The 23,849-nt window shown below is 37.2% G+C and overlaps 1 protein-coding gene across 29 annotated transcripts in view; it reads left to right on the top strand.

Moving 5' to 3' along the window:
- RIMS1 (regulating synaptic membrane exocytosis 1) overlaps positions 1-23,849 on the top strand; it is a 487,053-nt gene that overhangs the window by 186,591 nt on the left and 276,613 nt on the right. For all 29 annotated transcript variants that reach the window (XM_084753104.1, XM_084753101.1, XM_084753098.1 and 26 more), the window contains 2 exons: positions 13,523-13,736; positions 16,108-16,119. In XM_084753104.1, coding sequence (XP_084609230.1) covers positions 13,523-13,736; positions 16,108-16,119 — 226 coding nt within the window. The remainder of the gene's footprint in view (positions 1-13,522; positions 13,737-16,107; positions 16,120-23,849) is intronic.

The raw sequence follows: 23,849 nt of genomic DNA, 5'->3' as shown, positions 1-23,849 counted from the left end.
AAGATGAGTTAGTTCAGATACACCACTACGTCTATAGACAAAAACGGTTGAGACATATTGCTGTCCCATGCCTTCCTGAAGTGAGCTCCCTGCTTCATACATCAGATGAGAACTTTCTTCTGAATTTAAGGGAGAAAAAAATTAAACCAGAGAAACAAATGAACAGTCCAGAAGGGAAGAAGGGGCTATGCTCATCTCAGGAACATCTCCTTGGGGGTCTGATTTCTCAGTCCTTCCACATCTGTATTTACAACAGTGAATGATGCAAACATATATTAAAATCAAAATATGAGACTCTACAATAACATGGGTATGCACAGGCATTCACATATACATATCTACACACACACACATACACATATACTCACATACACACATGCATATACCCTCACATACTCATCTACATGCACACATATACTGACACACTTAAGTACCCAAGGGGGTACTTCAACTATACTTGAGTCTGTTTTATTTTAAAATAAGATGTTATCCTCTTCTGCATTGTGTCATGGAGCTAGAGGAAGCCTTAGTGAGTGCAGTAGACTTTCATTGTTTTGATGTTGACGAGAGAAGTATGAAATCAAATGGGAAACGCAACCTGAGAACGAAGCTTCAAAAGCCTATAATAATCACGAGCATAAAAAAATGCCTGTCTGTAATGGCTGCGTATGATCCAAAGTAAGGAGAGTGGAGAAAGAAAAGCTGAGTGGTTTTCCACTGTCACATTTACATAATTTCTAATCCAGATGCTCAGAGGCCTCACGGCTGCCATCCGTACTTTCATTCCTGTCTTCACCTGCGCCGTGAGCACTTTCCCCCTCCCATGCTAGCATGCCTGCTTGTATCATCCTTGTCTAGGCAGCCGTATTGTTGAGACTCTGAGTGTAGCCTCTCTGACATTTCCAGGAGTCTTGATCTCGCAGCAGTTTGATTGGTTATATTTTATTTTTGCAATGGTCTCTGTCTGTTGCAAAGAAACTTTTCTTTGATGATGAATGAGAGCTACCCTTGTCTGTGTGGATAAGGATAAAAAGTTAGAATCTAGCTAGGAGTTATGTTGGCTAGGTAGAGCGGTGACCGTAGATTCTTCTCCAGGATTCATCACCTTACTAAACCATATAACCCTAGACCCATAAAAAAAAAAACATAAAAAAAATAAATAAATGCTACTCAGGAATGATGAGAGAGAGACCACCACCACCACTAAACTGGTTATCCAACACCAAGTGGTTAGTTCTGAAATCATACACATACAAATAATAACGTATGGATTAAGCATATTGCGCTTACTATATATTTAGGAATATATATGGTGTGTGTGTGTGTGCATGCGTGCATGCATGCATGTGTATGTGTGTGTGTGTGTGTGTGTGTGCCTGTGCGTGCATGAGTATGTGTGTGTGTGTATGTGTATGTGTGAGTGTGTAAAATGACAAAGAAGAAGAAGCCATGAACTTAGGAGAAAGCAGAGGGAGAATACAATAAGAAGGGTGAGGGGAGGAAAGGGCTTGGGAAAAACGATTTCATTTCTACAAACAAACTACAGAGCTACCAGAATCCAAAACATAGGGAAATAGAAGCCCACTCACCAAATATTTGCATCTAAATTCCTCTTGTCTACCCCCTGTAAGAGACAGCACTTGTTTTTTGTTTTTTTTTCCCCCCTTCGAAGAAAATTTAATGAAATTCCAAATGTCTATATAACAAAAAATAAGGTTCATAGGCAAATTTTATCTTAGTATTTAGTTTTAATAATTTTTTTTAAAAATCAGGACAAGTTAGTCACCCATACTGATTTCCTGAACTATGTTTTGCACAAAACTTGCTGTTTTCTTAATATCTCATTTTCTTTTTTTATTATTAATTTAATCATATTACATCTCAATTGTTAGCCCTTGCCTTGTATCTTCCCATTCGTCCCTCCTGCTTCCTCCCACTCCCCTCCCCTATGTATGTGACTGAGGGGGACCTCCTCCCCCTATATATGCTCTTAGGGTATCCAGTCTCTTCTTGGTAACTTGCTATCCTTCCTCTGAGTGCCACCAGGTCTCCCCATCCAGGGGACGTGGTTAGAGATGGGGCACCAGAGTTTGTGTGAAAGAGACAGCACTTGTGATAGGCTGTAAGATTGAAGCCCCCAGCCCCTCTTCTTTCCTTGCCCATGCCTGCTCTTAACCTCAAGCCCTGACCTCAGCCTTTACTCTTTCCTGTTTCCTTTGCTATCTCACTCCTTATTACTGGATTCTTGCCTTCTTCAAGTCTTCTGTCAACTTTTACCGATTTAATGTTGTCTTTCCAAACTACTCCATTCATGCTTTAGAAAGTTTACCTAAAGTTGCTTAGTATTCAGAGCTCTCTGCTGACAACAAGCTATGGTATTTACTCCGCATAGGAAGAATATTTTCACTATGCTACTTTATTTAATTCTAAGATGGCCAAAGGTCAATGCAACTTTAGAAGATGAAGGATGAGTATGTTTCTCTTTGTCAGTGTATGTTCGTAAGCCACTCTACTTAATAGCTTTCAATTCAATTCAGTTTCAGATATTTACTGTCTGATTTTTCTATGGGGCTCTTTATACAGGAAGATAGGATGTGACCCATTTTAAAAGGTTAAAGTGACAGGGAGCAATAATCAAGTACTCAAAATGAGCAGGAGCTCTGTAGAATGGGGTGCTGCTTATAAGCAAAAATCTAGCAGTGTTTTCTTTTTGACTAACTGCTGTAAAATTAATTACTTTGTTGATTGAGAATTCGATCATGCTTCCTGTAATTGGATCATTGTCTAGTGTTAGTGACATATTCTACTGAATTAAAAACAGTTCATATTCAAAACAAGTTGATATTATTTAAAGTTTTCCATATAAAATTTAATATTATGGAAAAGCATGAATGGAATATCCCAAGCTTTGTGTGCTTAGTGAAGGCTAGATATGACACATTGTTAGTTTCTAAATATAACATAATGTGGCAGCATTTAAAAATAGACTAATTATTCTTAGATATGGCTGGAAGGCAGGAAGAGGTTGTCTGGAGTTGATTAAAGAGCGGGACAGGTTCTAGGTCGCACAAGACCAGTGTAAATTATATATACATATGAGGAAATTAAAGGTTATATTATTTTAGGGGAATTTGGCTTCCACATTTGTAGTAACATTTGAAATACTTGGTTTATCATTTTCTTTCACAGGTATATAATAACTGAAGTTATTTACAACACTTGTTACATTATTTAGATGATAGCTGGTCTTATATGCACATTAGCACTATGTCTTAATTAAAGGATGAAAACAGATGTCACCATTAGCAAATATAATGGGAAGGAAATTACATCTTGTCACTTGTCTTGAAAGGCACTCCAGAATGCCTGAGAAGGTACTGTACCTAATGACGGCTGACTAATTCAGTACATTGTGCAAGGGAAATCCAGGAAGCTTGTATTTCTGTGCTTTTAAAAATGGAAAAGAGGAAGCCTTTTTAAGATTAAATTTCTTATTCCTCTGATATTTAATTTAGGCTCCGAAAGTAGGATATTTGAAGAGGCTGCCTTTGAAATTCGTACTCAATTTAGATAATTTATTTCATAGTTCTTTGACTTATTTATATATTTCAATCCATTAGCATATTACTAGAATGGGACAAAATATAGGCTCTGATTTTATGGTTGTTATTTCCTCTGTGTATTACACAGCAGCTAATACCTGAGTGAGGCCTTAGTAATTTTGTTCAATGCCTCTGTAAATTTATTGTGTTTATTTACTATTTTACTTCTCATGGTAACCCTAAAAGTTGACATGGGTATATTGAACATTTTGCAGATGAGGTAGTTATGATTTTTGTTGTTGTTGTTTTAAGACACTGTTTCTCTGTGTAGTTCTGGCTGTCCTAGAACTCACTCTGTAGAGCAGTATGGCCTTGCACTGGGAGGTCCACTTGCTTCTGCCTCCCAGGTGCTCGGATTAAAGGTTTGAGCCACCACCAGCAGTAGTGACATCTTAAAGCCTTGATGCACTCACTTCTCTTAGAGTAAGACACAGGTAATACATTTTCTTTCTATGCCCAGAATAAGATTGCTCTGGCTTCATTATCCACCCTGTAGAGAATAAGTAGGTGAGGCACATCCTCTGACCAGACTAGTCTGGGATGATGTAGGTGACCTAAACAAGAGCCTGGCAGCTGAAATATTCAAATACGAACTTGACCAAGAGAAGAAGGTGTATTGGAAACCCTGCAAATAAAAACATCACACTTTTTATTTTATCCTATGTGGTTCCATGGCTCCTGAGAAACAAGGCAACTAAAGAACTTTATAGGACCACTGTTAATTTAAATGAATTATTCTGGTCTAGTAATGAAAAGAGAAGCAGTTATTACTTCTTCACAGATTCCTGAAAGGTCCTTGTAGCCACCATGTTGTAGCTAATAGTTTATCGTGGAAAAGAAGAAAAAGGAAACAGATTTGCTAATCTCTCTGAAAAAGAACAAACTCAAAGTGTGTACATTTATTAAAAGTAAAGGCAACAAATGTTTGATATATTAACGATTTTCTAAATATTGCTGATCAATCTGAAATTTTTAGGAGGCAAGATTTGCCCTGTGCTTGGCGCTGTAGAAGAAACAGACACAAACTGGCTACTTACCACTTTGTGTTGCTCATTTCTGTGACACAGCCATTGACTAAACTGTCAGTACATGGAGCTTGCACCTGACAGTGAGTAGTTGTGATCAAGGTAGTTTGTACTTTTAACTTCAAGTTGATAGTTGATAATACTTTAAAAAGTACTAGATCTCTGTAATTTTACTTCTTTCTCTTCCTTTTTGCTCTTGGCCGTCTTCTTCAGAAATTACGTAGTAGCAATAACCATAAAAAAGACCAGGAAACATGTCAGAAAACATATGTGATTTCTCCCAGAGGCTGTATCCCCCAGGCTTTCAGTAGGACAGTTTCATCTGATGGGCTTCTCTTTCAGACTGACTTTCACCTGATGAAATACCCTTTCTGGACTTTACGAGTGGGCTATTGATCAATTATCCAAGTCACTCACACTGATACTCATATGCCAAGAAGCACTGCCAGGCATAGCTGCTTCCCAAAGTTATCAGCAGATGTATTCAGAGACTTAAAAGCAAAGTGCTTTCCTTCCTCATGTATTATCCATGTCCATGCACAATAATAGCTCATGAATATGAAACCTTCCTATGTTTTGGACATGGTGAAAGCACTTAATATTGATTATCTCAATTAACGACCCAGGGATTCTGCCTACTTGCTATTATTATCTGAAACCCAATCCATGGAGAAATTGGAAAAAATGGGTTTAAATAATTCTTCATATTTATGAAGCTAAGAAATAGATTTGATCCCGAGTAGGCCAGCCTCAGACTTAGATTCAAAAAGTTGGATATATTCTTTTCCAAAAGCGTCTAATTGTGTAATAGGTTCATTAATTTTCTTTCTCACCTAAAACATACCAAGCTTGGTAAAATTAGTCAAGAGCTCAGCAAAGGCAAGGTATACTCTGTGCTTGGCAATGTAGAATATGCAGGCATGAACTGATTACTTAACACTTGGTCTTGATCATATATGTGACACCACCATTGATTACATTGCCAGGACCTGGACCTTGCCTGTTAAGTGCCATTTACTATGTCTATCGGACAGATGATGCCAGCTGTACTTTTGCTATTACTATTTTAATTATTGTGTATGTGTGTGTGTGTGTGTTTGTGTCTGTGTCTCTGTGTATGTGTGTGTATGTGGTGTGTGTGTGTGTGTGTGTGTGTGTGTGTGTGTGTGTCTGTGTCTCTGTGTATGTGTGTGTATGTGGTGTATGTGTGTGTGTGTGTGAGAGAGAGAGAGAGAGAGAGAGAGAGAGAGAGAGAGAGAGAGAGAGAGAGAGAGAGAGAGAGAGAGAGAGAGAGAGAGAGAGAGAGAGAGAGAGAGAGAGAGAGAGAGAGAGAGAGAGAGAGAGAGAGAGTTTTACCTGCATATATTTAAGTGCACCATTTGCTTGCCTGGTCCTAGAAAAGGACATCAGATCCTTTGGAACTGAAGTTACAGATACTGGTGAACTGCCATATGGGTGCTGGGTCCTCTGTAAGAGCAATAACCACTTTAGCCACTGAAGCCATCTCTCCAGCCTCCTATTATTATTTTATTAAAATTTAATATCATTCATGTTTAAAACTCCATTTCCTATTACTTCCTTGTGTAACGGTTTCTCTTTATTTAAAACAAATTTTTTCTCATGAATTGTACTGAAAGTGACGAAACCTGTTTATCAAAATTTTAAACAGTTCACCTTCTTATTGCCAGGTTTTCAGTTTTTTGAGCTGTTCTGTCTACAGATGGCTTTATGCTATAACCCAGAAGCCATGTTTCTAAGACCTAAAGGCATGCGAGTGAGGTGCTGTGTGTCCTGAGACACCTCCGTTTAATGCTTACTCAGGAGTGGCCTCCTATGGTAAATTGAAAACGGAATTAAAAATAAATGCGTGCCTGAAGTAACAGACAATAAAACGGCAATAGCTAATCGCCGGTTAGGCTCCTGCTTTCCTTAAGTGTCTTCTCTTAGAGCTTTTCAGATCACTGTGGGGCACTGATTGGCTGAACTGCATTTCAACAGTGCTAAGTGGAGGATGAAGAAATGAAATGAAAACACACTGACAGTAGGAAAATACACAACAAACCAATACTAAATAATGTATGTGCATGTGTACATATGAATGTGTGTGTGCATGTGTGTGTGCGCGCAGAAGTATTAAGTGTACTTACAATGAAAATTCTCTTTAAAAGAGCAGAAATTGCAAGATTTCATAAATATCTCTTGTTCTTTTTCAGTCACCTCTAAATACACATTTTTTTTCCTAATAAGTTACACCCCTGCTGGTTGTACTATTTTTTTTAACACATTAGATGTTTTTAAGAAAAATAATTTAAATAACTGAGAACTAAATGTAAAAATAAAAGCCAGTAGTGCCACCTGCTGGACACTTGTATTAAGCAAAACACTTATTTCTAAACTACAGACAGATCATATTTTTAAATACAAGCTGAAAAGTAAGCTTTGAGCTATAGTAACTTAAAAAAAAATTCATCCAGGTTTTGATGTCATCCATTGTCTGTCATACACAAAACCCTGTTGGGCCTTGAGAACCAGCAAGGAAATGCCCAAGTTAATAACATCTTTGATGAATTTCTGAATTATTAAATGTTTTAAATAATACATTTAAGTCCATTCATGTGGGTTGGAAAGATGAATCACCAATTTCACACACACACACACACACACACACACACACACACACACACACACCACATACATATACACACAACACACACAACACATACATATACACACAACACACACACACACAACATTTTAATTTTTAGCTGTTGGATTACGGTAATGAACTGAAGTGCTGTTAACATATGTATCACAGATTCAACTTTTCCAAATAGACTGTAAACTCCTTGAAGTAAAAAAAAATGTATTTACTTTCAACAAAAAGTATGATGTTACCATTTTAAATACCATAGCCCCTAAAATACTAGTCAAGTAGGGCACTGTCTTTTAATCATTGCCGTGTCCCACCTGCTGGCCATTAGACATGGTTTTTAGTAGATCTCCATTAGTTTAACATCCCTAGAAGGCTTCTCTTGTCTTTAATCTCTATGTGTTTAACTTCACGGGTTCTGTCCATTTACCTACATGGTATTGGGAATATACAATAATTTCCATCTATGTGCTCCCCCCACCCTGTGGCTGACAGGGGAAGCATAGGGCACACATGTGGTCTTCAGGACTCACACTCACCATTCTGTACACACCACTGCAGTCCTTTGGAGTGCTGCGTTTGCCTTACACTAAGTCCCGTTCCTCCCTTTCTCCTGGGTCAAGAGTTCAGACTCCTTCAAGATCTGCCACCTGGGTTTGGAAGTGTTGCCCTTTCTTCCTCGTAGGCAGCCCAGTTCTATGCGCCCAGATCTTGTACAGGCAAGAAGCGAAGAAGCTGAAGTTGTCTTACAGCCTCTGGGAGAACGAACCAGCACAACAGAGAAAGAAACGTATGAGTACCTGGGCTAATTCCAAAGATTTCCTCCTAACTGCATTCTTATCAGTTCGGAGAAACCCTTATTCACTACCTCACTACGAGGTCTTACTGACAGTGTGCAGTCGCTACTTCCTTTAAGGTGTATATTATTCATCTCTGAGCTGACCTCTCCATCACTGGAATCATGCGGTTTCCTCAGCTGAATGCACAGTTACTGGAATGACGCAATGATATTATCTAGAGGAGAAGTGACAAGATGACTCCCACACATAAAAACTTAAATTTCAATATCATCGTCTTATAACACTTGATGTCGTGTATATACAGTTGGAGTCTGTGACTCTGCCAACCTAGCTAATCAATAACAACATGTCAATTCCAAAATTGAAGACTATAAATAAACTTCACAGATGAATTTACAGTTGCTGGCTCATTTAATGTAATATCACATATTAAAGCATGTATTTTCACTTTTTAATTCATGGTACAACACTGTCACATATTGATTTAAGTGCTAAACTATCAGATGCCAAAAAGTATGTGTGGTGCTGATGGTTTCACTACTGGAATTCGGTCCCAGAGGTCTATTTCATTTTGAAGATAGTGTCTTGACACTATGACATATGAGAACATGCTAAAGAATTTGAATTGAGGAAGGTCATTAAGCTTGTTTTAAGAGAATAATTTATTAGAGTATTACAGGTTACGGGCAGGTTTGAGGGCATGGGTGCAATAAATTGTGTCTCTCCCTCTCTCCTTTCCTCTCCTTCTTGCTTGCCTTCCTCTTATAATACCTGTTGCAAGTTGAAGGGACCTGTTAGAAAAGACAGTTGATGAGCTTGATAGGACCTAAGCTACTGCATCTTTGAGTTTGAATAATGGACTTACCTGTAACCAAAGGGAGAAATGCCAAAATAATGGAATGAATTTGAAGGTATGAGAAACCTCCAGCCAGGGACAGGTCACGATCTTTCTCCTCTCATTATGCCTTCTTCTCGGATGTATACAACATTTCTATAAACATGGCCTATTCCTGAGACCATTGCTGGAGTGTATATGAGACTATTGAAGAAGTGTGCACAGGCCAACTTGGGCCAGTGAAACAGGACGATTTGATGAAATATAAACATGTCTGAATGGTCTCCTGAACTTCTGTGGGAAGGGTTGGGAAAGAGCTATCTCCGTCATTTATGTACCCAGTCTGGGATAAGTCATAGTGCCCTGGATCTATTCTTGCTTCTCCCATAGAGAAAGTAAGACTCCAGAGGCCTTCCTTCACATATCAATGGAAAAATCTCATCTTATCAGTAACACACTTGTGTTTGATAAAAAGGGAGTTTGGGGACAGATTCTACGGAGAGATAGATTATAATGAAATTATTCTGAAGAGTGAGTAATGAAAGCATTGTGGAGAATCAAGTTTCGTGGAATGAGTTCATCATTGTAGCTTTTGCTTTTCCATTGTCAGATTTCATTCATGTTTTTCAGCTGAAGTTCACCAAAGGTTTACATTGTTTGGCAATACATGATTCAAGAAATACTTTAATTTGCAAGTTGAATCCATATTTACTGTCAACCTTTATGTGAGCTCAGGAGAGTGTCTTAAGAAGGCGAATTTAGAATGCAGTGTCAACATAGAAACTGAAAATAAAGGTCTCAGACAAAAGTTAGTTTTCCTGTCTATAAAATGTAAATGTCACTATCTGTTCCACAAAATTATTATAGAGTTAAATGCATGTATCTCTTCTGAAAACTAATCAAGTGCATGATTAGTTCTTTTGTACATGTCAATATCATTAAATGTATTTACCTTTGTAATTCTGTTGCATTCTTTTGCTATTTGGTGATATTTGATGAGCTAGACATGATCATTTCCTCTTTAATATAAAATGTTTCACACACACACACACACACACACACACACACACACGGAGAACGAGAGAGAGAACAAATATAAACTACTTCCCCCTCGAATATCTTGAGGCACAGAGTTTGAGAAGCTTCATATATGTATTTAAACAATGTGAGAGGGGAAAACAGACGCAGAGTCACCATCTCAGTCAGCCAGCTGGTATAATGCGCTTGATGCAGAAATTTACACACACCTATGCAGTCCATGTGCAGACATATCATAGGCATGTTTATGCTTAGGCATATTTTTCCATTAGGTTAAACATTGTATTTATCATAAAATATCCTCTATCGTGATGTATTTTTTATCTATTTGGCCTGTCAATTAAAGGAGGAAGTATAAAATTTGAAGATGACTTTCTCTGCTCTTTATATTTTATCCAGTTAAGTCCAAACATGCTATGTAAAACATTAAGTTCACATTTTAAATAATAAGTAATCTTTGTCTCTCTCTCTCTCTGTGTGTGTGTGTGTGTGTGTGTGTGTGTGTGTGTGACTGAGATGATATCTTGCTGTATAACCCAGGCTTAAGCTTAATCTTCATGTTTCAGCCTTCAGATCGTAGAACATACAGATGTGTACCCCCTGAGTCTAACAATGCTTTTTAGTTAAATATCATACCATAGTTTATTTATTCACTTTTTTTTTTTTTTTTTGCTTTTTTAAAAAACCATTTTCCTGGCTGGGCATGCTAGCACACACCTTTAATCGCAGCACTTGGAAGGCAGAGGCAGGTGGATCACTGTGAGTCTGAGGCCAGCTTGGTCTTACAAAGTGAGTCCATGACAGCCAAGGCTACACAGAAAAACCCTGCCTGGAAACTCCCCCCCCCCCCCGTCCCAAATTTAAAAAAAAATAAAATCATTTCCCTGAAATATCTTTTTTCCCGTTACTTCGAACGTTCTGTCCGTCTTCATGGTTAATGGAAATGGCCCCCAGGTCATTAGGAATCACAAGTCATACTATGTGTGAGTCTGTCGTTCCAAACCCTGTTTCACTAGATTTTTAAACAATCTGTCATGGACATCTTTGTCTGATAGTCATGCTGCACTGTGCTCTACTCATGATTGTTAATCGGGTCATTATCTCTGTCATCTCTGCTGCCGTACTCACCATTCTTTCTCTGTCACTTCATGTTTTCATTTTTAACACAAATCCTTTGTATTGACTTTTTTCCCCCAAATTTTATGTTTTTTCCACTGCTGAGTTGGATATCATACATTTTATTTCAAGTGCGAAAGCACCTACTTTCACTGTATAACAATGAGAATTGAAGCTCTTGGTCACAGATTCCCCAGGAGCCTGTGCCTAGTTGTACACTTTATTTCCTCCTCTAGCATACATTTCAAGTTAAAAAGCATTTTAGCCAACACTTTTACTGTTTTATGGGAGTAGGTGAGGGTTTCTTTTGCAGATATTTCATCTTCAGTATGAACTCACTTGCAAGTTACATGTATTTTCCCTCAGAATGGACTATGAAAAATATAACTACATATTTAAATACATAAACATGCACATATAAAATGCATATTGGCTATTATCAATAATGTCCATGTCTTCCTTGTTTGCCAAATTGTGCATCTGTTTAGTTGAAAACAAGTGTCATATACAGGAATAGTAATGATGAGTTATTAAAATATATGAAGTTCCCTATGAGTGAACAAATGGAGTTCCATAAGATTGCAGTTGAAAAGGGTTTTATCTCAGTGGCCAGAGCCTCATATGTTACAAAGATTTCCTTTGTGGACTAAATGTGTATTTTAGTCCTAAAGTATGTGCTCAGTGTGCACAAGGCCCTGGATTCAATCTCAATACATAGACCAAAACCAGAGAAAAACACTAAAACCATGAGATAGAGGCCCTTTGGATTGGGCCTAATAAAATGTGTAAAATTATTTTTTTGGCAGGGGCGGGGTTTGAGTGCTGGGATTAAAGGTGTGTGCCATCACGCCCAGCTAAAAATGTGTAAAATTATTAAGGGTAAATTTAGAAATACCAAGAGGTTTTTGTTTTGAAACCTTTGTATCTTAAAACAAATGCTAAAGCACTTGCATTACGCTATAATGCATAAAACAAATGCTAATGAAGAACTGACAGACTGGCCTATAAGCCAATTCTAGCCTACTGTCTCTCTTTATACAAATAAAAATTTTATTAGCATTCACTCACACTCATTCATTTGCTCACTATCCATGGCTGCTTTCCTGTCAGTCCAGTGGGAGTGGAGTAATTACAGCAAATGCTATATGGCTCATAAACGCTAAGATATTTACTATCTGACCTTTGCCGAAAAGTCTACTGACACCCATACTAAATCATATTCTATATTATAGAATACGTTTATAAGAAAATTCTTCCTTAGCATATTTGATTCCTTACTAGATTTGACTTAGTGGCCCTAACAGCAAAGATCTGACAGGGGCTACATAATAAGTATTTATTCTTGGTTCCCCTTATACTTAGAGTTTATTTCTACTTAAATTGATTGTGGATATTTCTTTGCTTCCATTCTTCACAATCATTTCATACAGTAGAAGGTATGAGACTCATAGTTCTGTTTTGAACATCTTTTGAAATAATTGTCATTCTTGGTTCTTTCTTACTAACTTGGTCCTGTATTAATGACAAAGTATAAAGTAGTTAATATATCAAACAATTCACCAGTGAACTGACTAGGTATTTGTACATTCAGTAAACAAAATGGCACGTATATTATTCTTTCGTAAAATGGAATCATTGGACTTTTGAGTTGGGAATCATGTCAAGTTTTAACTGTGTTGCATGGGAGCTTACGCACTTTTGCTGTAAATGGACGTTAAATAGAAAAAATACCAATGGCAAAGAGAAAGTTCTTCTCAGGAGCTGTTAAGAGGTTCAAAAGAAACACATAAACATGACCAAATCCCAGTGCTGAGGCACTGATTACGGAAGGCTCACCACCTTCTGTGTCTGGGGAGTCCAACTCTCACAGTTACCCTGTGTGGAGCATCGTATGCTGCAAAAATTAACAATGGCATCTTTGCCTGCATCTTAGGAAGCACTCGTGTCCAGCCCACTAATTCAGACACACAGGTGTTCCCCAGGATTTTCTCCTAGTGAGACAGCCGAAGACTGTTGACTAGGCTTCATTCAACACTCCCTGTTCTCACTTAAAGTGTGGAGAAATCCTTCTCCTGGGAGACTCACTATAGGTCAGAGTTTTGTTCGAATAGTTCTGTTTGTAGCAACTTAAGATGAAGAAAATTTAACCGACGAATTGGGTAAGGGTGTTGAATCTTACTGTAAAAGTTCTTATGGGGGAGGGCTTTCCTTAGCCGCTGTGGTTGATACACCACTGGAAGTTGTAAAGGTGGGGGCTCTTGATTGAGATCAAGAAAGATCAGGGGATGTGTACATCAGGATAGATTGCTCATTGTTTTCAGCTTAATGGAGAAAGATTTGCAGGTGCTGCTTTCCCTCCTCAAACAGCACAGCTTTTATTTGCTTTAGGAATGCTTGTTGAGTTTGTCTTGTCTTCATTCATTTACTTAGTTTACCCTCTCATCTCTTTTGCCCAGGAGATTGCATCAACAGTTTGAAAGCTATAAAGAGCAAGTGAGGAAAATCGGAGAGGAAGCAAGGCGTTACCAGGGAGAGCACAAAGATGATGCCCCTACATGTGGAATCTGCCATAAAACAAAGTTTGCTGATGGATGTGGCCACCTTTGCTCCTATTGTCGCACCAAGTTCTGTGCACGCTGTGGGGGCCGTGTGTCTCTGCGATCGAACAACGTGAGTGTCCTGTGAACACACCAGGTGTCCGAGAGCTGAACACAACTACCACATTTGCAAACATGTAAATACGTGTGTGCTCGGGAGCTAATGCACAAGTGTAATATGCACAAGAATACAGCCTTCTGCATTTTGTCTATTTACAAGATGCAAAACAGTAGAACAGTGCTGTAAATAGCACTAAAAATGATACTTCGCATGTGTGGAGCTTTATAATTGATTCCTGTTCTAAGCCAAAAGAACGCCAGTCCTGAGCATTTATTTTTGAAATAGATGTAAACTTAGTTTCACTAAGGATTGTACAAGACTTGGAAGTAGCTACAAACAATTCTTGTAAACAAAAAGAAAAGAAGAAAGAAAACCCATTGTAGTTTTTGTGTCATTTGTTTTCAGAAAGAACGAGAGATAGTAAAGCACAGGGTAAACTGTGCCTTTCAACATAGCCTGTGCTCCCATAATAGAAATTTCATATTTAATATCAAGCTGGAGAAACAGTGCCAAGTTCATCTTATAAGAAGTATTACAGGATTTAAGGAAAATATGGATGAGCCCTTCTTAAGTGGTGGGGTTATGAGCTGTATTCCCACCTGAAGCAATTTCTGAATTTTGTTCAACTTAGAACTTGGTCATCTGCGGTACCATAGTTTTAAGTTAGAACAAAAATTTTATGCTTTAAGATTCTAAATAAAAATAAATATATACTAATGTAACAGGACCAACACTAGCATTGGTGAAATTCAAGACCCATATCAACATGTATTTACTACAGATTATTTTTCAGTGCTATAATCTCACATTCCCATGTTATTACAGTAGAATTACTCATAAAGAAATCAAAATTTATTTTTTTGCTTGAGATCTGTGGTATAGTATTGAACAATTGTGATCTTCACTGCCTTAATATTTCTCAGTGTTTATTCTAAGAATTTACCGTGTTGTCTGACAATGTGTAAAATGTGATGGAAACTTATTATAAACCGTTAAAGCTTTAGCCACTCATGAAATTCTGCTAATTTGGAAAAACCAATTAAAATTGAGAACAACCTTCTTAGTTGACCATGTAGTTGTTGGTCATCTGGATTGTCATAGGATATTCTAGAATCTCTTCCTAGGAAGTTAAGACACTGAGTATAAGAAACACATCCTATACTTCAATCTAAGTCTAGTGTTGTCTCTGAACAAGAGGTTCCATAACTACAAAAAAAGAGTAGTGATTATCTTGTTATGAGAGTGAAATAAAAATGATTTGAGCCAATGTCACATGTAGAGGGTCCACAGGATGTACTTGTTAATCCCCGGTCCTGGTTTTTAGTGTTTATAAATACATACTTTGGAATGAACTTTTGCAAGTGGGGCCCAGAGGTGATTACAATACTCAATAGTCTGCAAGGTTCTGCCACTGACACTGTGCATCAGCCACATCAGCCGAGGGTTATTGCTGGCTGAATACCCACAGCTGGTGAGGCTGTTAACGTCCCAGTACAGAGCTGAGTTGCCTGCTGCCACAGAGTTGTCTGCTGGTATATCGAAGTCATTAGAGTGAAACTCAGGTTTTTTTTTTTTAACTGAGCTAGGAAATATTTTTTTCTTTGAATCAGATACTAAAGCCTGTGCTAATTCATTCCTCTTATACTAAAATCACCCCAACTTGGAAAAAATTAAAGAAATAAAATTAAAGAGGGTCTAGCTTAAAATGTTGTCTGTGCACAAGAACAAAATATTATATGAACCTGTTTTTTCTGATGATAAAATACTGAAATAAATATAAATAAATAATATTTTTATTGTTATGGAGTAAACCATGCCTAAAATACTTAATATATTTTCCCATTTTTATCTATGACACTTTGCAGTAGTAGATTTTTTTCTAGATTTTGTATCTAACTGCTTTCACTGTAATTTAATAAAATTTTACTATCATCTTATTTATTTTAATAAAGTATTTTCAAGAATAGCTGACAACATATGGTGAATTGACATATCTTTTTGTTTTTGCTTTTGAGATACTGCTTGCTATCTCAAGCATCTTGCTATTGGTGGATGTCAACTTTCAGATATTTCTGCCTCAGTTTCCTGAGTGCTAGGGTTACAGGTGTGTCTCAGGACACCTGGTACCGGAGAATGCTTAAAATTAAGCCTACTGACCTAAGTTCTAAAACTCAGGAACTGGACCTAGTTGTTGCATGCAGTACATGGTAGAGCCTGTGTGTGTGTGTGCATTCAGTATAGGACTTGCTTTTTGTAAACATGTGGTTTTAAAACTTTGAAGAAATATACTTGTTGTATTGGCATCACTTTATTAATGTGTCGCTCATTCCTGTTTCTCTCTCTCTTCTCTCCCTGCTCTGCTTCCTTGGATGTTTTCCCAAAGGAGGACAAAGTGGTTAGAACCCATGCTTTCTTTTCTATGATTTGATATACTGTACTACTTGTGAATTTAATTAAGAGACAGTTGCATATAATTCTGTTAATTCTAACATTTCATAAATGCAATTTTATATTCGGAAGAGCCCATCCCTAGTCTTCATGAGAATAAAACTGAGGTGACTGGCTAAGAACCCAATAGAATTTTACATTTTTATATGAGGTTTGGGTAGACTGAGTTCATGGGAACAGTGAGATTTTAGTATACTTATTAGCCCGTTTGTTCTTAGCTTTGGGGTTTGGGAGATCACTTCATCTGTTTTAAAAGCAATAAAGTCTAAGGAGCTTTTGTTTCTGAGCACCTCTTAAGTGTGAAGGCTGGTGCCTTAAAACTTCACTGCAAGAGGAGATAAGGTGTACAGACTTGGTACAGACATGAGTTGAAGTTCAAATCATATATAAGTCAAATCAAAATTAAGTCGCTTTTCTATGGGACACATGGCATAATTGTCATGCTGAGCCACTTTTTGCCCTTTTCTTCACTCTTGTGCGTAATAATTGCCTCTTGAGGATGACAGATCATTTGACTCTTATGAACTATTAGAGTCCACAAAGGCTCTTTGTATCTGGGAAAATAGGGTTCAAGTGGCATCTACCTCCAGTATCTCTCCTGTATACTCTGTGTGCCTTCCTCTGGTATAAAGTATAACTTCCTCTGGGACACTGAGGCAATGGATATTTTCAATTAAATATATCATTTCAACTGCCTTTGCTAATACCTTTCAAATGTAAGTAATATGCAGCAGTGCATGATGAGCAAGCCTGACATTAAACTGACTATTAATATGTGTTTTTAAACACCATGCATATTTCTGGCCATCAATTTTTCTATGCAAAAGAAACAAGGTTGAAAGTTTATACAGTACAGTACGTTTTCACTAAATGTCTTGCCAGTGTTGTTAGTGTGCAGGATCATTGCTTTCATGCAATGATACATCTCATTAAACTAAATCACTGGATAATAATACATGAAGAATTTAATAAGTAGTATCATTTTGGACAATTCAGCATTTGAAATGTGGACTTTAGGTGCTTCAGAGAACAAAAGGGTAAGTGTGTAATAATTATGTTCTTCAGACTTGTATAAGACCAGCCACTCATGCCTTCAGACCTGGCTAGGTACATGATGCCTTCAGGCCTGGCTAGGTACATGATGCCTTCAGGCCTGGCTAGGTACATGATGCTTGGAGGTCTGGCTAGGTACACAATGCCTGCAGGCCTGGCTGGGTACATTGTGCCTTTGACCATCTTCCCATGATAGGAAAGTTGCTTTAGACTTATTGAGCTTATTATGAGTGTTGCCTGCATAGTAAGAACCTAGGCAGGCTTTGTGGTTGCAATAGTAAAAACTGTAAAATATAAGCACTTCAAACTGTTTATTCACTTTGAGTGGAAAGTATGCATCAATTATCTTATGTTTAAACTACTCAGTTAAAATTTCTCTGAACATTCTTTTAGCCTGTGAGGTACTTCAGTGAATTGATGTTCCAGTCTAATGAAATTGAGACTAGATTTTGTCCTCAGGCATGCTAAAGAGAATAACTGAGAATTGTTATTAAAAATATTTGTTTAATTTTGTGAGCATTTCTCTTTCTCTCTCTCTCTCTCTCTCTCTCTCTCTCTCTCTCTCTCTCTCTCTCTCTCTCTGTGTGTGTGTGTGTGTGTGTGTGTGTGTGTGTGTGTGTACACATGCATGCATGCACATATGGACAAGGGAGAACAGAGGAAGCCAGGAGAGAGCATCAGATTCCTCCTGAGATGGAGGTGCATACAGTTGTTAGCTGCTTGACCTGGGTGCTGGGAACTGAGCTCTGGTTGGTGTAAAAGCAGAGAGCACTCTTAATCCTAGACTTTCTCTCCAGGCCTAGAACAACTGAGTTTTGAACCAAGTGTTTTATTTCCAGTCCTTTCTTTATACTCCAGAGCCTGTTTATATTATCAGTTGGCAGAGAGAGAGAGAGAGAGAGAGAGAGAGAGAGAGAGAGAGAGAGAGAGAGAGAGAGAGAGAGAGAGAGAGAGAGAATAAGAGCAAGAATAAGTAAAACTTACTTAAACCAGTCTTCATCCATATGACATGGTCTAATAAATTGGTTAAAATATGATTAAAATATTAGAAAAGATCTAACACTGTCTAGTATCTATACTTTCTTAATTAAGTCCAGATAAATGTTAATTATCATAATTTTTATTTCAGAACTATTTGAATTATTTTGTTTTAAAACATCCTTCCTCTAAATCATATCTAATAATCACTTGGAAGACTATGAATTGCTTAAAAGAAAAGGGCTGTCATACTGAATGACTTTGACGCAGGCATTTATAATAGCTTATAATAGAAAATGATTTTATACACATGAATCCTTTCATTGTCAAAACTAAGGTTATGCTTTCTGGGTTTTTTTGAAAGCCCTCTTCCAAACTTAAAATATAGGGATATTATGAAACTTCCTGTAGCCTGTTTAAATTAGTATTATCTCCATTTTACTCCATTTGGAGGCAGAGGGTGGAATCTAGACCACGCCCTTGATAACACACACACATTCTGCTGGCGAAGCAGGGCAACAAGTCCTCCGGATTCAGTTCTTCTGTGATTTCCTATAAATTCTCATTGGTCTTCTTCCGGTGAGAATGATTGGGTGTGAATACAGCAAACAAGATGAACTTGTTACATTTCTAGCTTATTGATTATCAAAAAGATTTTCAAATCAGCTTTTATGTTTAAATATTTTATAAAAGCATTGGCATTGCTCTGCAAACAGTATCCTATCCTTTTTGATATTCTCTCAAAATGTGAAAATATTAGATAAATATATTCTAAAATTTATATTTAAAATCATTTTATATATTTATGGTAATTGATTCTATATAGTATATATAGTTATATATTATCCATTATAATAAATAATGAGATCCTATGCTTAGGAGTCAAAGAAACTTTTTTTCTTTCTCTTTTTTTGTAATTTATTTATTTTTATAATTTATTCATTTTAACATCCAGATTGTAGCCTCCTCCCTCATCTCCTCCTGGTCCTATCTTCCTTCCCACTTCCCTCCCCCAGGCCTCAGGAATGGGGAGACTCCCTCACCTGCCATCTGACCCAAGCCTATCAGCTTTCATCTGGACTACCTTCGTCCTCTTCCAGCTATAGGGAAGTGATCAGTGAGTAGGCAACACAGTCCATGCAGAGGCCGTCCCTACTCCCTATACTATGGGACCCACATGAAGACTGTGCTGCCAATCAACTACATCTTAGAAGGCGGTCTTGGTCTTCTCCATGCATTGTCCTTGGTTGGTGCATCAGTCTCTGCTGTTCCCCCTGGGCCTAGATTTGTTGGCTCTGTTGTTCTCCTTGTGGAACTCCTGTCCCCCTCAGGTCCTTCTGTCTCCCAACTCTTCCATAAGATGCCCTGTGTTCTGCCCTAAGGTTTAGCCAGAGACTTAGCATCTGTTTGATCCCCTGCTGGGTGGGGTCCTTCACAGGAATCTATGGTAAGCTCCGATCCTGTTCCCTCTCATCAATTGCTACAGGTGTCTCTTCTATTTGACCTTCTGGGTGAGAATTAAGCATCCTCCCTAGGACCCTCCTTGTTATTTAGCTTCTTTAGGTCTGTGGATTGTAGTAGAGTTATCCTGCATTATATAGCTAAAGCCCACTTATAAGTGAGTATATAGCATGTGGAGTCACAATTTTAAAAAAACCCATTATTAAAATTTCATTGGTATATACAAAATTATATTAAAGGTTATGTTGATGAAACAAATGTGCTTTTGCTTTTGAAACCTTATATTAGTAAGGTTCCCAAAAATAGGACAGTAAAATTTAATGCGAAGTTAGCCTTATCATAAGGTATTTTTTAAAGGGTGGATAATTCTTAATAACAGAAAATATCCTTATGCAGACATGCACACAGGCACACTATTCTTTAACTACAAAATAAACAACTTTGGAGTTTTTTCCCTTGCTAGAATTAAAAGCAAACAAGTCAGAAAATTGTACCTATTTTAAACAAGTGATTTGCATGATTGCATTAAATATTTATTATTATTGTGAAAAGTAATCTGAATTATCTGTTTTTAGTCCACCGTTGATGAGGACTATAGTATACAGCCTTAACTCATTTGAAGAATATGATTTTTAAGAATTTTCTTGGGATCCATTTTTTTTCTAGAATCCTTGAATTTTCTGACATTTCCCTTAGAAACTTATCCCACAAAGATATTCTATAATTAGAGTTATGTGGAAAAGCGTACATGTACAGAAGATATATAAGCAAAAATGCTAGGTTATATCTGAAAGAGATCTTACATTATACAAGTTAGTTGGTTAGCTTTCTCAAGATTTTTTTTCTGGTTTTATTGAATTTACCCTAAAGCTAAAACAACATGTAAGTTGTAGATATTCTTATATAAAAGTGTTGGGAAAGCTGTGAATTCATATGTGTCTGTGCATGCCCATGGACACACATGTGCATGTGGAGGCCAGGAGTCAACACTGGGTGTTTTTCTCAATTGCTCCTCCACTTTATTTTATTTTGTGACAAGGTCTCAATGTGTAGCCCTGGCTGCCCGGAGCTCTAGAACAGGATGGTCTGGAACTTACAGAGACCTGCCTACATCTCACTCCCAAATACTAATTGGGGTCAGTGGTGCATGCCACAACACCTGGCTCCAATTTACTTTTTTGAGACAGGGCTCTCATCAGACATGATTCTGCTAGACTTGCTAGGAAGCAAGCCCAAAGGATCGTGTGTGTGTGTGTGTGTGTGTGTGTGTGTGTGTGTGTGTGTGTGTGTGTAAAAGAGTTACAGTGACAACCCACCAGGCCTGGCTGTTTAGACCCCTTCTTTATCTGGTAAGCAGTTTACAAAATTGACTATCTCTCTGGCTTCAGTTGTCTAGTTTTCATATAAATATGTTTTAAGACTTCAATTCACTAGGGCCTGCAGACATGGCTCAGCAGTTGAGAGCACTGGCTGCTCTTTCCCAGGACAAGAGCTGGATTCCCACACCCTGTAGCTCACAACTGTCTGTAAGGAATCTGTCGCCCTCTTCTGGCCTCTTCAGGCACCAGGCATTTCTATGCAGGCAAAACACCCATACACATAAAATAAAAAATTTTAAAATTAATGAGTTTGGCTTACTGTTCTCTTTAAGAGTTTTTAACAGTTCACACTGAGCACTACTATTCTAGAAATGTTTGATGATCTTAAAAATCATTAGATATTTTATAGGCTTCAATATTTTTGATCTTTTTCTCTTCCCCAATCTATCATTTAAAAGTTATAAAATGTGTTTTTAGGAAGTCATAAAGATCCATATTAAGGCTAACAAAGCTATATAGGTTGTATAAAACAAGAATTTTCTAGCATAAAGAAAGTGATGTGTTAATAGTTTGCACAGAGCTAAAAACTAAACTGGCAGGAAAATACTGAGTTTGGTCTTAAGACATTGTAAAAATCTCTGTTTATATACCTAGTAGTAGGATTTCTGGGTCATAGGATAACTCCATACTTGACTTCTTGAGAAGTTTCCCAAGGAAGGATGTCATCAATTCCTCCAGTTTTGGTCAATATTTGTCTCTATGTCACTGTTATTCTCTCTTGCTCTTCCTCCCCCCTTCCCCACTTCGTGTGTGTGTGTGTGTGTGTGTGTGTGTGTGTGTGTGTGTGTGTGTGTGTGTGGTCTTGTGGTCTCATGGGTTATTGGGGATATGTGCACATAGAGGACAGAGGTCAGCCTCAGGGATACTTTGAGAGGTGACCACTTTGTATTTTATAGAATGCTCTCATTGGAGCATAGACCTTCTTCTAGGCTGGCTGGCCAGTAACTCTTCAGATCTCAGTTCAACCTCCAGAGGACACCGCGGCTGGCATTTTTATGGGGTTCCTAGGTTCAAATGTAGGTCTTCATGCTTGTATGGCAGGTACTATAGGGAACGAACCATATATCAGACGCATGGCTTATTTTTTATTATTTTCTTTAATAGTGTTCGGTGGGAAGTGAAATCATATCTCATTCATGTTTTAATAAAACCATTTTACCACAGTTATGTTAGTTTGATACCTTCAATAGTTAACTTTGATAGAGTTATAGTTTTATGCTAATACATTTGTGTGTTAAGAATTCCTTGGGCACTTTTTTTTTTTTTCAAAAAGCTGACATACTTACTGCCTTGGAAAAAGAAGTTCTAGTGGTGTTACATGCCTGTCATCCTAGCAGTTAGGGGCTGAGGCAGAGGATTGTGAGTTACACTGCAGCTGTGGCTCTACTGTTTGATGCTGTACTGAGCTGCAAGCAAGAACCCATCTTTGCCTTTCCCAGAAATCATTTTGTTCAAAAAGATTTCTGTTGAATTTGTTACATCACCATTCTAGAGAAGCTTTTCAAACAATTTTTTTTTTTTGGAGCTCTGTGCTAAGTCATCCATCCTTGTATTAGTTTTTATTGATTTATTTCTTTATTTTCTTATAACAAGAATCATATACATAATTACTTTTCTTTTAAAATTATCTGTCTTTTCAGTAAACATAATTTTGTTGTTTATGCATCCCAATGCGCTTTCTGATCAGTGCAGTATAAAAGTTATTCATTATTAAAAAGAATCAATTGCATCCCATCACTAATCTTAACCAAGCATTCAGAAGTTAATTATGATAATTGGAGTAAAAGCCCTTTCCCTTTTATTCTCTCTCTTGATCTTCTTCTCTACCATGCACTAAGTCATTCGTTTATTTATTCTAGGACTTTCAAAAGATATCTTTTTATCATGAATTGTTAAGTTCTGCATTTAATATAAAATACATAAACCTTTTAGTTTAGTGTACTCTTTAATAAATTCATCTTAAAAGTGCATATGTATATGGTTTTGACTGACATAAGTATAATACTTTATTTGTATATAATAATTTTGGAACTATTTTACACAGTAGTTTCTTTTCCTCCAGGTTAGTGTGTAGAATGATTGAACTGCACATTCAATCAGCATTGCTGACAATGGACGGCATTCAGTGCATACAAGCTAGAACTCTGTTGGATCATGACCATCCACGAGATTCTATTAGAGGAGGTTTAAAGATTTCCCTAGGATATACCAAGAATGTGTTTGCAAAATATATTCTAAACTTATTGCAGTTTGAAAATAGTTTAACTTTGAAAGATGTATTCTAAATATCATGACAATTAACTAAAAGTTACATATTTGGCAGTTAATAATTCCTTGATAAGCTACATACCATTACTGTGGAATCTAGTAAACCAAAGTATAAATTGCCTATTTAGCTAATACGTGTATGTTATATTTTCTGTAGATGGAAATTCTCCAGTGGCACATAGTATTATAAATCTTCAATTTGTGTTGCTTTTTAGTGGTAGAGAAATAATTTTGTGTGTTTCCTTAAGAGCATCTGTGTTATAAAATAATTTATTTCCATAAAAATAAGTCAAATGTTTTTGCTGACAATAAAATGCCATTGCAGCAGCTCTCGTGGGTAAAGGTAGAGGAGAAACAGTGTGTTTAATAAGTCTTTAGTTAATTCCAGAGAATTTAACATGTATGTGACTTAAACTACATAAAAGTTGACCAACCATGTCAGTCATTGGGCAATATGTATACTTCAAAAACTCAGTACTAGCAAAATCACATATCACAATCACCAGGGAAAGACAAGCAGCACGTATTTAAAAGAAAG

Source organism: Acomys minous (assembly GCF_964271855.1).
Source record: "Acomys minous genome assembly, chromosome: 13".
Lineage (NCBI taxonomy): Eukaryota > Metazoa > Chordata > Mammalia > Rodentia > Muridae > Acomys > Acomys minous.
The sequence above is the reverse complement of the archived record's forward strand: the minus strand, read 5'-3'. Positions and strand labels throughout refer to the sequence as shown.